The sequence below is a fragment of the Takifugu flavidus genome, chromosome 3 (genome assembly GCF_003711565.1).
Source record: "Takifugu flavidus isolate HTHZ2018 chromosome 3, ASM371156v2, whole genome shotgun sequence".
NCBI lineage: Eukaryota > Metazoa > Chordata > Actinopteri > Tetraodontiformes > Tetraodontidae > Takifugu > Takifugu flavidus.
Window position 1 is genome coordinate 13,442,446 of NC_079522.1, and position 12,459 is coordinate 13,454,904.

Below are 12,459 nucleotides of genomic sequence, written 5' to 3' on the forward strand. Positions count from 1 at the left end.
TATGTATGTATACCAATAATATAGTTAAAATGCATTAATTAAAGAACCACAATAATAAGCCTTTATTATAGTTTGTAAGATAGTTATTTTCTGGTCTACAGATAAAGGGGTGAAATTAATTTATGTTTCTGGAAAACAAAGAAACAAGAGATGTCGCCGAGGAAAAAAGTCTGTAAAAAATAGAAGTTGTGTTTGAAAAAATAGGACACAGCAAACAAAGTGAACAAAGTTTTGTACAAAATTCACTGCTGTCTTCTTCTTTGTATATGTATACTATATATGCATTTGTTGTGAAGGATTGAGTTGGCAATAGCTCCTATGCCTCTGCATTCGTCTGATGGGCTGAGTATCTGTAGGTGTACAGTTTATTATCGGCGCCTCCACTCAACATCAGCTGAAAACAAATGCATAAACAGGACAAGTTATATGTTGACATCTGTAGAAAAACCATAGCTCAGAAAGATTTAAATCTTAAGTCTATCTAAATGCATCAAAAGCAGTCTTGAAATTTTTTTTGCTGAAGAAATTAGAAAAAGCTAGCAGTCACGTAGATTTAAGGGCTATGGAAAAGGCACTATTAGGAAGGCAGACTGGAAAAATAAGACGCTGCAATGATAAACAATTATACTGGCATACGCTCTTAAATATCCACTTAAATACAACTAAGTCTAAATGATGAAGTATTTAGAACTATGTTATATATGAAAAAAATGAATGAAATAATCTTACCCCATTTTCTGTCCAGTCTACACAGAACACTTTGTCCTCATGGGCAGCCAGGTCATATAGAGGGGCCTTACAGCTGTGACAGAAGAATATGCAGACATTTTAAAGCCAAAAATACAGAAATGACATGTACTGAAACTGCCTGCCCAAGTGACCTTTTTGAAATAGTAACAACCCAGATAAAGTTAGAATTTAAGCACTTAATGATGGATAGAAATTAAGTAAAAAAATGCATTTATGTAGTTCACAGACCTTCTGGTGTCCCACAGTTTCACCAGATTGTCCAGAGAACCAGAGACCAACAGGTATTCGTGTGATGGGGCCCACTTCACAGCAGTGACCCAGCCAGTGTGGGAGGTAAGAGACAGCAGCACCAGTGAGCCATCTGGGCAGTGAGGAAATAAGAGTGGGCGGTTTATGAGGACATAAGACAAAAAAGAAATATAAACCCCATCTTGTGATATGCTAAAGGATGGTGGTACCTTTGGTGCGAGGGTCCCACAACCTGATGTGTCTATCTGAGCTCCCCGAGGCCAGGCGTCGACACAGGGGCGAGTAGGAAATAGAGTTAAACACCTTCGTGCCAGTCTGTGGTAAACAGAATAACAGGTGGTTCAAACGTAGGACGAGATATAACTCAGAGAAAATAAAGTGTACTACTGTAAAGTTCTGCATTAAGTTCTGCATTGTGTTTCCCTCACCAGTGTAGTCTTCATTGCTCCTGTCTCGACATCCCATAAGCGAATTGTGTGGTCCCAAGATGCACTGCATACTTCATCACTGTCACACCAAAGGACGGAGGATACAGCCTCATTGTGTCCAGATAATGTCATGAGCGGAGTCTGAGTCAGTGTCAGAGAATAACAATTTCATCATCCTTTTAACGTTCGCTGTGGCTTTGATAGCATCTGTGTTTGCAGCAGATCATGTTAAACATTCACCCTGGTGAGGCCAAGCTGCTGAGTCTTCTGTTTCTTCCGTGGTCTGTCAGCAGCTTCCTCTATTTCATCGGCCTCATCTGTGGGCACTGACAACACAAATAGGGGTTGCAACTTTTGAGAGATTCACTTTTTTTAAAGAAAGAATTTGGTTGACAGCCTACCTGCTGACCAGATCTTTAACATTCTATCCCATGATCCACTGCAGAACTGTGTAGAAATAACAGAAATAAATTAAATTTGATGCTACCCAAACTTATCAACTGCCAGTCCTGATCAACAGTAAATCCTTTTTCGTACCTTTGAGCCACTGGGATCTGCAGAAACAGAGTCAACACTCGCTGTGTGCCCCCGACAACAGTGTTTAGCTTTCACCTTGTTCCTCTCTGAGTTCCACTCCCACAGCAGGATGGTTTGGTCCAGAGAAGCCGTCAGAAGCAGAGAGGTCAGCCCATCTGCACAGATACAGTATCAATGGTTTATAAAAGATCCTTGTCCTGATTAGCAGAGCAGTTGTCTACTGTTAAAACCAGCTTACCTCTTTTAACCCAGGCTACATCTTTAACTACATCTGTGTGTCCTGCCACTGTCATAACCGCCTTTCCCTCTACTGACCAGATCCTGGCTGTCTTGTCATATGATCCAGTTAAGATCCTGAAAAACAAAACAACAAAACATTAAATAAAATTGATAGCTGACCAGGAAGCATAACAGGGTTCAATTGAACATGTAAATGGGAAAATATGCACATCTGGAGCCAACTCCTGACAATATGATTAAAGTTTGTTCGTGCCCTTCAGCAGCACAACAAAATTATCGTCTCAATGATGAATTTGATGAATTTCTTCTCATTAATGAAGCCAATTAAATGTTTGACTTGCTTTGATCACAGAATCACTGACCTGCATTGTGATTTAAAAAAAATGCTATATGATAAATGCTGCTAAAAATCCGTGTCACCATCTTACCATTCAGCATCTCCAGCGACTGAACTAATCCAGTCATCATGCATCATACACTCCTCAGGCTCTGGGGCTGTGATTCGCTCTACATATTCTATCTCCACCACTTCTTCCTGAAACACACACGGTAATACTGATGGGTGAGTTGATATTCATGGTCTTCGATAAGCCAATCACTCGCCATGGTGTGAGAAAAATCAGATGGTAAAATTCCTGGGAAGTTTCAAGTAGAAAAGTTTGTTTTCATACCGTTGATATGCCTTCATTTTCCATGTGTCTGGACAGTGGCATTCGCAAGAACTGGCCCCTGATCAGGAAGTCAAAGTCAACTTTGCTGTGAGAAGCTGTGGGAGGAAAATGAATCCAATTGTGTGGCACAGGAAGAAATCTATACATTATTGTATATAATAAGAAGCACAGAAAACCACAATAACACTGAAAAGCAATATTTTCTTAAGCATTGTCAGATAGCTAATTTGCGTGTATATGGAGCATTTTACAAATGAGTGGAAACCATTACGTGATAATACTAGTTGAAATATTTATCTTAACAATATATGTATGTGTTTTTGTTGGTTAATTATTACCATTTTTAGCTTCCAGCAGTTTGTTGACGACATTGCTGAGGTCTTGCACTTCCGACCCAGCAGGGATGGAGAACGGCACATCATCAACAACATACCTGTAGAAGTAAAACACATTTATTTCGTGTGTGCCACCGCAATGCATCCACTGATTCCACCAAATACATGTATAGAAGATCTATAATTTAACATAAAACCTAAAGCCCAAGATAAACACATGGTGAATATCAGGACTGGGGGAGTCCGTCATGAGCAATGCTAGCATTAGCAGGATAAAGACACTTCCTAAAAATAGTAGCTACAAAGATACGTTTTCTCAAATTGTCACAAAAGGTGCCCTCAGCCATAATAATGTGGCGTTTACTGTACGTTGAACCAAGTTTATGATTGTTTTCCAGGTCACCAATTTTATCAGTTGTTCACAAATAACCCACCTTTTGTTCTCAGTGAAGAATCTCACTTGTAACTGCGACATTTTCACGGGTATATTTCTACTAACGACTAATATCGCGAATCTAAGATATTTTGTGCTAAAAGTAAAGAGTCTGTTCCTTCTTGAACACGTCTAAATCTCACGTCGCTTGCTCATGCCATGTGGTGCGAAATAAAGGCAAACTAATCGAGTTCAGATGCATCCAGCCAAGCGATGTGAGCATCTGTGCTCTATTAGTAATGTCTGTCTGCACCAGCACGTTATTTCTGAATCTGGAATTAGTCGATTTATTTAGGGCGAGAGGTGGGTCTAAAAACGTATTTCGAAACACTGACAATCATAATAGTTTTATACAAGAATTACCTTTGCAATTGGGCACGTTAATCACAACCAAATTTACCATTTTTAAGTCCTCACCTTTGCAATTCTTATGTAAGGGAATAGAAATCTTAATGCAAAAATTTATATCCATCTCGAATTAGGTACTACTGTATTCAGTTTTGAATATTTGAGAGGCCCATTTACTTTAAGTAAACGGACTCCTGCATGTGCGTTATACACAAGCTATACTTGTGCACTAACAGGACTTTAATTTTAGGTGTACACAATCACAAAAGGCACAAAATTAGGACTTTGTCAGCCTATCCAAATTTAACTTCATTAAATTGTAATACCTAGCATTACAAGCAATTGTTTATTAAAACTAGGCTTTCAAATGATTATGGTCCAGCTATCTCATCTTTTTAAACAATGTGGGGACACTGGTTGTACACCACCCAGGGCGATACTACCATTGGCACAAAGCATGCACAGCATCTTAACAACAGACTGTAAATGTGTCTATAAAAACCAGCCTTAAACTAATTACTGTTAGATGTGTTTATTTTATCAAGGGGCACCAGCCAGGAACAAAAGACTTAAGATTCTTTCATATGAACCTCATGTTAATGGATAGTTGTAGATAATGTTTTACACACATTAAAAAGAAAACAGAATTTAACATGAAATCATATAGGACTGGTAATATAGAGGGTGTGGAGACCACATATTTAGCAATAATAGCAGATCCAATGACTTCTGATCCAGAATGATAGATAACTAAAATTACATAAAAACTAAAACCGAAAATATATACAAGTTTCACTCCTTCATTCATCATTTTCTTCAACCTTGACCTTTTTCTTCTTCTTTTTCTTCTTTTCTGTTGACTGCAGAGAAAGGATTAATGAGCACCTCAAAATGTTTTTTTAAAAAGACAAGTGTCTTTTTTTTAAAAAAAAAGAACCAGAAATCACCTCTGTGACGGTTGACTCTTCTTCTGGTTCCTCAGCTTCAGCTGCTCTCTTTTCCTTTTTCTTTTTCTTCTTTGGAGTCTCCACCGCTGGTGCAGCTGATTCCTCTTCTTCAAAATACAGAGAATTTTAGCATCACAAACTGCATTAAATATTGAGGTCCCCCCCATTACACACACCTTCTACAGGTTCTTTTTTGGGCTTTTTGATCTTGGCGGCTGGTGTTTCTGGCTCATCTTCTGCTACCTCTTCAAACTTCCGTTTCTTCGAAGTGGACGGAATAGTGGAATCACCAGACGGATCATAAATTTTGACTTCACTGTAGAGAGAAAAGAAATTTAACTAAAAAGCACAGGTTTAAGCTCATTATGATGACCGGATTTCAGTGTATGATCTCACCTCTTGTGCTGATACTTGTCTGCCTTTGCCATGGCTTTGCCTGTTCCACTTATTCTTCTAATCTGAAAGGAGGGGAAAAATGAGTTCTGGAGGAATCGTGTTTCAAAATCAAAAGGCAAGAGAACGTCACAACAGCTTCAAAGTAAAGTCAAGTGTAGTCTGTCAGGGGTGTGTATTATATGCACCAGTCTGTTGAGCTTTATGAAATGTAACATCAAATTCAAATGAAATTGCAAAATAGATAAATATGAACTTTATACGGATAATTTAAGTGAGGTTTGGGCACTGCTTAACAATATTTAGTTTTACTTACTCCTCTCTCTTCCAGCTGGCGAAGTCTGGCCTCCAGTTTAGCACGGTTCTCTGCTCCCATCTCTGCATTGGTGTCCTCTCCTAGGGCATCATAGCGAATAGCTAGTGCCGCTTTAGCCGCTAGCATTCTGGAGATCTTAAAGGTCACAGCAAAAATAAGATAATTTTTGTTTATTTTCTGATTAGATGGGCATTAGCTAAAATGGTCACCACTGTTCCTGTACTTACTTTGCCTTTATTCTTGGCAGTAGTCTGACCAACAAGGGAAGCGTGGTAGATGAGACCATACTTTGGTGTGTCTTTGCGGGTCTTCAGGGCTCTGAACAGAGCCTTCTCTGCTCCGAGGATCTGCACAGTGGAGGCTGGATGCTTGGCCAGATTCAGAAGGGAGCCTTAAAAAGTAAAATAGAAAAGGTCAATATGATGGTCTCATCAGCACCACCCGAGTGACGTTTAAAGAATACAAGCTCAGATGAGGTAGTGACTTAAAAACATCAATCATTTTCAGAAAAAAGACAGAAATGTCGTCATCATCACCGCAGGGGTCTTAGCTCCATTAACTCTATCTGCAAATTACCTGCATGAGAAATGAGACGGGCACCAACCAGCTCGCCCACCATTAATGTTAAGTTAGGGGCTATCGCCATCATTCTGTTCTTCAAGTAGTCATACAGCTGAGTGCGATAATCTGAAATCTCGATCACCTGGGGAAACGATGAAGATGGACAGTTTTATTAAATCGTGTGGATAAATGATGGAATAAGCTCTTACATGAACCTGAAATATTGAGACAGTTCAGATGAGGTAGTGACTGAAAACCTACACATTAGCTTTCAGGATAGAGACAAATGTCATCATCATCACCACTGTCACTTAAGTTTAACCACAAGTTTAATAAAACAAACCTGATCACACAGGTGCATGATGTTGTTAATGTCCTGTTCTGACACCTCTGTTCCCATGGAGATCTCAGCAGCCAATTTAACCTCAGCCTCAATTTCCTCAGGCAGAATCTCCGACAGGTCGGTCGTAGCTACATTTGTGCGATCACCTAAAAGCCAGAAACACTTTATTTAAAAAGCCATACCCTTAATCTATATATTTAATTTTCTTGTCAAAAGGCATACAGTAGTTCACAACTTATCCATAATGTGATAATGGGTTAATCATATCACTACAATTGTAAAACAGGTTTTTACCGACATGACGGACAGATTTGCAGTAAGCCAGGTTGTCCGTGATGATTTTCCCCAGCTCAGGAAAATGCCAACCATACCACTCTCTGCAGCGCATAATGTAATTGTTAAGTTCCTTATCCAGGTCATCCAGAAGGGCTGAGAAAACAAAGAAAGCCAGACAAAGATTTCAGATTTGATCAATAAATAGTAAGGAAAATCACTGTTAACAAATCGTCAAGATTTTCACAATATTACTGACTTGAAAATGTATATTTTGGACTCACGATTAAACAGTTTGAAATATTTATTCCACAAAGACAACTTAATTTCTGCAAGTGTTAAACCAAGCATGATAAATGGATGTAAGCATGAGGAAAATGACTTACAGATGGCCTGGACAATCATTGTGTCCACTTTATCTGGGCTAAACTTCAGTTTGTAGCGGGATAAACTGGTAAACACAAAGAACATTTCATTGTCATTGAGCCATTTCACACTCAAAAGTGATATTTCCAAATCAGTAGTGAGAGCAACTGCCTCAGTGGTAGTGACGAATGCTGAAATAAATCCACAGGGAAGTTTCAGACAGCAAGTGTAATCATGGGCAGTTGGATGCTACAAAGCACATTTTTTTGAGTCATTTACCTGTGAGCAAGTCCCAGAGACATGGCAGCCATCTCTCTGGAAGGAAGTCCAGTGATGAGGCTCTCCACCTGACTCCTGATACATCTCATTAGTTCACAGACTGCTGGGCTGTGAATACAGCTCAGGTCTAGTTTTTCCTGAAAACAGTAGCATTTAGAGGTATGATTCTTTGCAGCTGTGTATAACTAAAAAAAACAAAACAACAACTGTTGTGTCACTTACCTTTATAACGCCACCCAGTTTCACATCACTGATGGCCAGCTGCTCATGAGCTTCCTTGGCAACAATTTTCTTAAGCACTTTCTTCAAGTTCTTGCCAATTTTTCCCTCAACGAGGGCAGTGGCAGCTATCAACAAATGTAAGAATTATCTCACAAAATGCCAGAAAATGACTGCAGAATTTGTATAATACTATTAACCTGTAACTGCTACAGTATTTAATACACTGAAGGGCAGAAATCATTAATAGTTTTTTCTTTATCTTTACTATCTACTGACATAATGTAGTCTCAGTGGTAGTGACGAGTGCTATGAAATACCTCATTGACCACACAGATATCAGAATTAGTGCACAAAATGTATATTACCTGCTAATGCCTCTGTTGTGTCCTGGAATTTCTCAAAGTGCTTCAGTTTCACACTAAAAAAAATAAAAACAGCAGCAATCATTTAATGAGAACAATCGATGACGACGGCCAATTAGTGTACATAAAAAGCCGCTCAAAAAAGGTTAAGTAGTGGAATAAATATTGGTACTTTACTTCACTTACATTTTATTCGCCTTTTCAGGAGTTTCAAACTCTTTATGCAGGCTGTCGACCTGTTGCAGTTTGGATTCATCGAGAACCTGCAAGTATACAGAATATATATATATGAATAACCGTGCATGCTCTTAAAGTAAAATACTAAACTACAGTGATATTTGGTGTATACATAAAGGGGTGAAAAGCAAACAAAATGTCATTTAATTAATGCACAAGCACCCAAATGTTTGAAATGCTAAAGTCTGAACTTGTACACGTGGTTACAAGGCCTGCTGAAGGCTAACGAGCTTAGAGTCTACACGAGCATTTCTTACCACACGTTTTCGCATTTGTTTTTTTTAGCACATTTGTTATCTTGAAAAAAAAAACACTTTTACAGATCTATTTTTTTCTTATTACCTACACCAAACGGGTATGTACTGATATGAACTAGTTGTGTAGCTAAAGCTAGCACGCTATAGAAAAGTATGGTCGTGCTCCACTAAATGAGAGGAAAAGATAAATCTTACTTTGAATATTGCGTATCCGGCAGCGGTCTCAAACAAAACAAGCATGTTTGCAGATGTGTCGATAGTTTTTATGAATTTGATCGCTCTCTCACTAGAGAGCTCCTGATTTTCCTCCAGTCACCACGCTGCTGGACGAGAATTCCGGTCCACGCGGGGGAAGCAGCAGCCGGAAACTCCTGGGTTGCCAAATATTGTCAGCCAAATGACGTGTCGGAAGACATGATTTAAAAATTATATTGAGTCAAATAGATTTTGGTCATATTATACAGAACACACACACACACACACACACACACACACAAATATGTATGCGTGTGTGCGTGTGTGTGTAGTGCGTTGTTCTCCCTCTGCATAGTACAAGACTTTAAACCCTCAACCTGGCAACCCAAGTAAAGCGTCACAAAACTTTACGTTATATTCACATCCAAAAAAGGCTTTCGCAAAGGTCATTTAACAATATTCCAAATTGGATACAAATCAAAATTAAAACAACGCTTTTGCTGTCGAACACGATTTACAACGTTAAAAATTATTTCAGTTTTTTTTAAAAACTTTTTCCGCTTGTAACGGAAGTGACGAACGTTTGTAGCGAACGTAGAAAAACACGGACATGTGAGACCAGCATGCTCAACAACACAAATTTACTGCAGGTAGACGTCGTTGTCGAACAAAAGTTAATTTGAACGTACGAAATGAACGAATCGAGGCATTATCCTCCGCCGGACTTCACCCGGCCCCCTCCAGACTTTATTCAGCCATTCCACCAGCAACAGCAGCCCCGCACAAGCAGCTTCCAGCCCAGCATGTGGAGCTGGGCTGACGCACCGAGAGAGCCCGGCTGGGACAGCGCCCGAGCCGGCTGGCAGGGGGGAGCAGGAGCTGGGATTGGTTTCAGTTCAAACCGTGGACACTATGCACCAAGACGTCCATACGGTAAGTTATACAGAGACATCTGCACAGCAATATAACGCTGTGCAGTTATAAGTGGCATTGCCTAGTAGACCTCACAAATGCTACAGGATCATTTGCTTGAAATATTATAAATGTTATTTATCTGTCTATTTAGTGTGATTGTTAATAGACAGTGTCCATCTGTTGTTTTTTGTCATGCATCTTCAATCTTGTGTTTAGGTCAACATTTTGCTGGACATCGAGGGGGAAGACACAACTATGGACCGAGCAACCATCAAGGGCACAAGGTAGCTGTTGGATCACACTTGGTTGTGGCTTGGCCCTTGTGTGTTAAAATAACAATATGTTTTTAATAGACACATAGTTAATTGTTCTATGTAAAACCTACCACAGAAAAACAAAAAGGAACCAGAGTATTCCCACTTTTGTGACACCTGTGATCGGGGCTTCAAAAACCAAGAAAAATATGATGAGCATATCTCTCAGCATGTAAAGGTAATTCTGTTCTCTCTACAAGATAATGTATGTGTTTCATGCCATTTGTTGTACTACATCATTTCTGCTGTATGACTCCTTTAAATCTTACCTTTCAGTGTTCAGTACCAGACTGCAACTTCATGGCACACGAAAAAATAGTCAACATTCACTGGAAAAATGTAAGTGGATTATCTCCATGTGTGCATGAACATGTAGTTGTTCGGATTTCCCTTTGCTTTTATCGTCTTTATTTTTTTTTTAACCTGACTACAGAACCATGCATCTGGAGCAAAGAGAATCAAGCTTGACACACCAGAGGAGATTGCAAAATGGAGAGAGGAGAGAAGAAAGTCAGTATTAATTCATAAATTGTTATGTCTTTTAAACTACGTCCAGCTGTAGTTGTGTAGCAAGTGAACCTTAATTTGCTTCCAAGGCACTATCCAACGCTGCAGAATATCGAAAAGAAGAAAAAGGTGATGGAGCTACGAGAGGAGACCGGAGCAGTCCTAGATACAGCTCAGTTTGGGTAAATATAAGTTCACGTGTCCTTTACACAAATGAGCCACATCTGCAACACAGCATTTTTATTTTTAAAAAAAAATCACTTTACAGACAAATGAGAGGCAGAGGTAGGGGATGGGGTCGTGGTCGAGGCCATAATCGTGGTCGAGGTCGCGGACGGGGTTACAGTGGGTTCCATGCCGGACACCCCAGAGGGGCTCACCAATCAAGCAGCCCCTCGGAGAGATATCCTTTCCCGAAACAGCACTGCAGGGATGGTGATCCACTGGGAGCACTTGCCAGCTGTGACCATGGTCAGTTATTAATTTGTATTCAATAAAGAGACTCAAAATGAAATATAATGCATGTGTTTCCCATCCAGATTCTGACAGAAAAGCTGCAGTTACTGAGTCCAAGGATGATGTTCTGATTGTGCCCCCTAAACAGATGAGCTCGGCCCTGGGCTCTCTGTTGGCTAACTATGGCTCCATGAGTGAGAGTGACAGCAATGATGAGCCTGAAGGTAAATTTGCATCTACTCTCAACCAAATTACGATAATGATTCACCTATATTTAATTAGACTCGATCCATAAGGCTTCGTTGAACTGGATTTCCTTTTTGATTTTGGTAAAATACCTGATTGCCTTTGCATTCCATTATAATCCCATGAATCTTTGTTCTTATGTTTCAGCCATCCCAATTAAAAGAAACAAAGGGCTTCTGCAAGAAAATCAGGCTCTTCTACATTCAGTGCCACCAACCGACAAAGACACGGGTCTCTTTGTGAACACCAAACCCTTTTCAGAGAAGACAGACACTCGTCAAGTTCACCCGAACAATGCACTTCCGAACACAACCCAAAACAGAAGAGGTGGTAGAGGCAGGGGAAGAAGGGGCGGTCGAGGGGGACACCAAGATACGCCGCAATCACGCCGTCCGACTCTGCTGGAGATGGTAAAGCTCCCCCCCACACACACACTTTAGAAATGAAAAATTTGCATTTTATAATGTGTAAATCAGTTTTCATTGTTAATTATGTGGAAACACTGATGAATGAGTATATTTAATCTTCTTTTTTTATCTTCTCTTTAGCTGTTGGCTCCAGATATCCGCCACGAGAGAAATGTCCTCCTACAGTGTGTGCGCTATGTTGTTAGAAATAATTTCTTTGGCCTGGATGGTGAGAGGAATGATAACAGACCTGTACTGACTACCACAACTACAGAGAATGATGGGAGCCAACTTTTAGAGGGCGATGGGGTCAACTCCCAGTCTGGTTCTCTGGTGTGGAGAAAGAAAAGTCTTGTAGAAGTTAATCAGGAGGATATTAGAAAGCGTGAAAGTGTTGCCTCTCAAGAAATGTATTCGGAGCAAACTTTAAAGCCTGATCATGTATATCCGGTAAAAGCCTGGGACTTAGTGGACTCACCAGCAAGTATTGAGGAGGCAAAAAGTCTAAATCCTGAAGAGACTGATGTCAAAGCCTACCAAAGCCCTAAGTTGTCATCCACAGATAAAGTTTCCTTGAATATTTATGATGATGATGTATGGGAGAGTTCTGGTGCTACAGTGTGAAATCTGAAATTTCAACTCTCATTTGTTATATATTTTCACCATCAAATTCATAATGTGACCAGTTTGAATAACAAACTCTTGTATATTTTTATAACCATGTAAAAAAAAAGATTCCGTTTAAAATAAACTCACCTCATTGATATGCTAAAAATATGTGATTTACATTGTAATTGTAGGTGTTATGGGTTTGAGTAGCAGCCAGGTATGTAATTTGACGTGAATATATAAGTGTGCTGAAATATGTGAGT

The 12,459-nt window shown here is 39.7% G+C and overlaps 3 protein-coding genes and 2 non-coding genes across 6 annotated transcripts; 1 reads left to right on the forward strand and 4 right to left on the reverse strand.

The window, feature by feature from the left end:
- Positions 1 to 38: 38 nt before the first annotated feature.
- wdr12 (WD repeat domain 12) lies at positions 39 to 3,822 on the reverse strand. Its single transcript, XM_057026541.1, has 13 exons — positions 3,645 to 3,822; positions 3,214 to 3,308; positions 2,876 to 2,970; positions 2,633 to 2,739; positions 2,203 to 2,318; positions 1,965 to 2,119; positions 1,829 to 1,874; positions 1,668 to 1,753; positions 1,428 to 1,568; positions 1,209 to 1,314; positions 979 to 1,111; positions 730 to 802; positions 39 to 394 (listed from the first exon to the last, which is right to left on the reverse strand). The coding sequence occupies exons 1-13, from the start codon at positions 3,683 to 3,685 to the stop codon at positions 317 to 319; spliced, it is 1,272 nt and encodes a 423-aa protein (XP_056882521.1). The 5' UTR covers positions 3,686 to 3,822; the 3' UTR covers positions 39 to 316.
- A 685-nt stretch (positions 3,823 to 4,507) lies between these two features.
- On the reverse strand, positions 4,508 to 8,919 carry nop58 (NOP58 ribonucleoprotein homolog (yeast)). 2 transcript variants are annotated; one of them, XM_057026540.1, is made up of 15 exons: positions 8,743 to 8,919; positions 8,240 to 8,316; positions 8,057 to 8,109; positions 7,692 to 7,816; positions 7,470 to 7,606; positions 7,211 to 7,275; positions 6,846 to 6,980; positions 6,552 to 6,697; positions 6,224 to 6,350; positions 5,875 to 6,038; positions 5,648 to 5,782; positions 5,335 to 5,396; positions 5,115 to 5,254; positions 4,939 to 5,042; positions 4,508 to 4,851 (listed from the first exon to the last, which is right to left on the reverse strand). In XM_057026540.1, exons 1-15 carry the CDS (start codon positions 8,785 to 8,787, stop codon positions 4,792 to 4,794), a joined length of 1,575 nt encoding a protein of 524 aa, XP_056882520.1. In that variant the 5' UTR covers positions 8,788 to 8,919; the 3' UTR covers positions 4,508 to 4,791. The 2 variants fall into 2 exon arrangements, with proteins under 2 accessions (XP_056882520.1, XP_056882519.1); XM_057026539.1 differs by having other exon boundaries at positions 4,939 to 5,045; positions 8,743 to 8,915.
- Positions 6,108 to 6,191, reverse strand: LOC130523497 (small nucleolar RNA SNORD11B). Its single transcript, XR_008949904.1, has one exon. It is a non-coding gene; the product is annotated as a small nucleolar RNA SNORD11B (small nucleolar RNA).
- LOC130523496 (small nucleolar RNA SNORD11B) lies at positions 6,435 to 6,518 on the reverse strand. The gene has a single exon (XR_008949903.1). It is a non-coding gene; the product is annotated as a small nucleolar RNA SNORD11B (small nucleolar RNA).
- A 389-nt stretch (positions 8,920 to 9,308) lies between the features above and the next one.
- On the forward strand, positions 9,309 to 12,362 carry nufip1 (nuclear FMR1 interacting protein 1). The gene is made up of 10 exons (XM_057026533.1): positions 9,309 to 9,675; positions 9,874 to 9,941; positions 10,048 to 10,149; positions 10,248 to 10,310; positions 10,405 to 10,481; positions 10,568 to 10,660; positions 10,747 to 10,949; positions 11,018 to 11,158; positions 11,328 to 11,590; positions 11,729 to 12,362. The coding sequence occupies exons 1-10, from the start codon at positions 9,435 to 9,437 to the stop codon at positions 12,209 to 12,211; spliced, it is 1,734 nt and encodes a 577-aa protein (XP_056882513.1). The 5' UTR covers positions 9,309 to 9,434; the 3' UTR covers positions 12,212 to 12,362.
- Positions 12,363 to 12,459: the final 97 nt, after the last annotated feature.

Coding starts and splice junctions, on each gene's coding strand:
- wdr12 (XM_057026541.1), bottom strand. CDS start 3,685: ATGTCGCAGTTACAAGTGAGATTCTTCACTGAGAACAAAAG. Junction 2,120..2,202: donor TGTAGCCTGGGTTAAAAGAG/GTAAGCTGGTTT, acceptor GTATCTGTGCAG/ATGGGCTGACCTCTCTGCTT. Junction 1,112..1,208: donor GTGGGACCCTCGCACCAAAG/GTACCACCATCC, acceptor CTCACTGCCCAG/ATGGCTCACTGGTGCTGCTG.
- nop58 (XM_057026539.1), bottom strand. CDS start 8,787: ATGCTTGTTTTGTTTGAGACCGCTGCCGGATACGCAATATTCAAA. Junction 6,981..7,210: donor AATGATTGTCCAGGCCATCT/GTAAGTCATTTT, acceptor TTGTTTTCTCAG/CCCTTCTGGATGACCTGGAT. Junction 5,397..5,647: donor GCCAGCTGGAAGAGAGAGGA/GTAAGTAAAACT, acceptor CCCTCCTTTCAG/ATTAGAAGAATAAGTGGAAC.
- nufip1 (XM_057026533.1), top strand. CDS start 9,435: ATGAACGAATCGAGGCATTATCCTCCGCCGGACTTCACCCGGCCCCCT. Junction 9,676..9,873: donor TGCACCAAGACGTCCATACG/GTAAGTTATACA, acceptor TCTTGTGTTTAG/GTCAACATTTTGCTGGACAT. Junction 10,311..10,404: donor TCAACATTCACTGGAAAAAT/GTAAGTGGATTA, acceptor ACCTGACTACAG/AACCATGCATCTGGAGCAAA.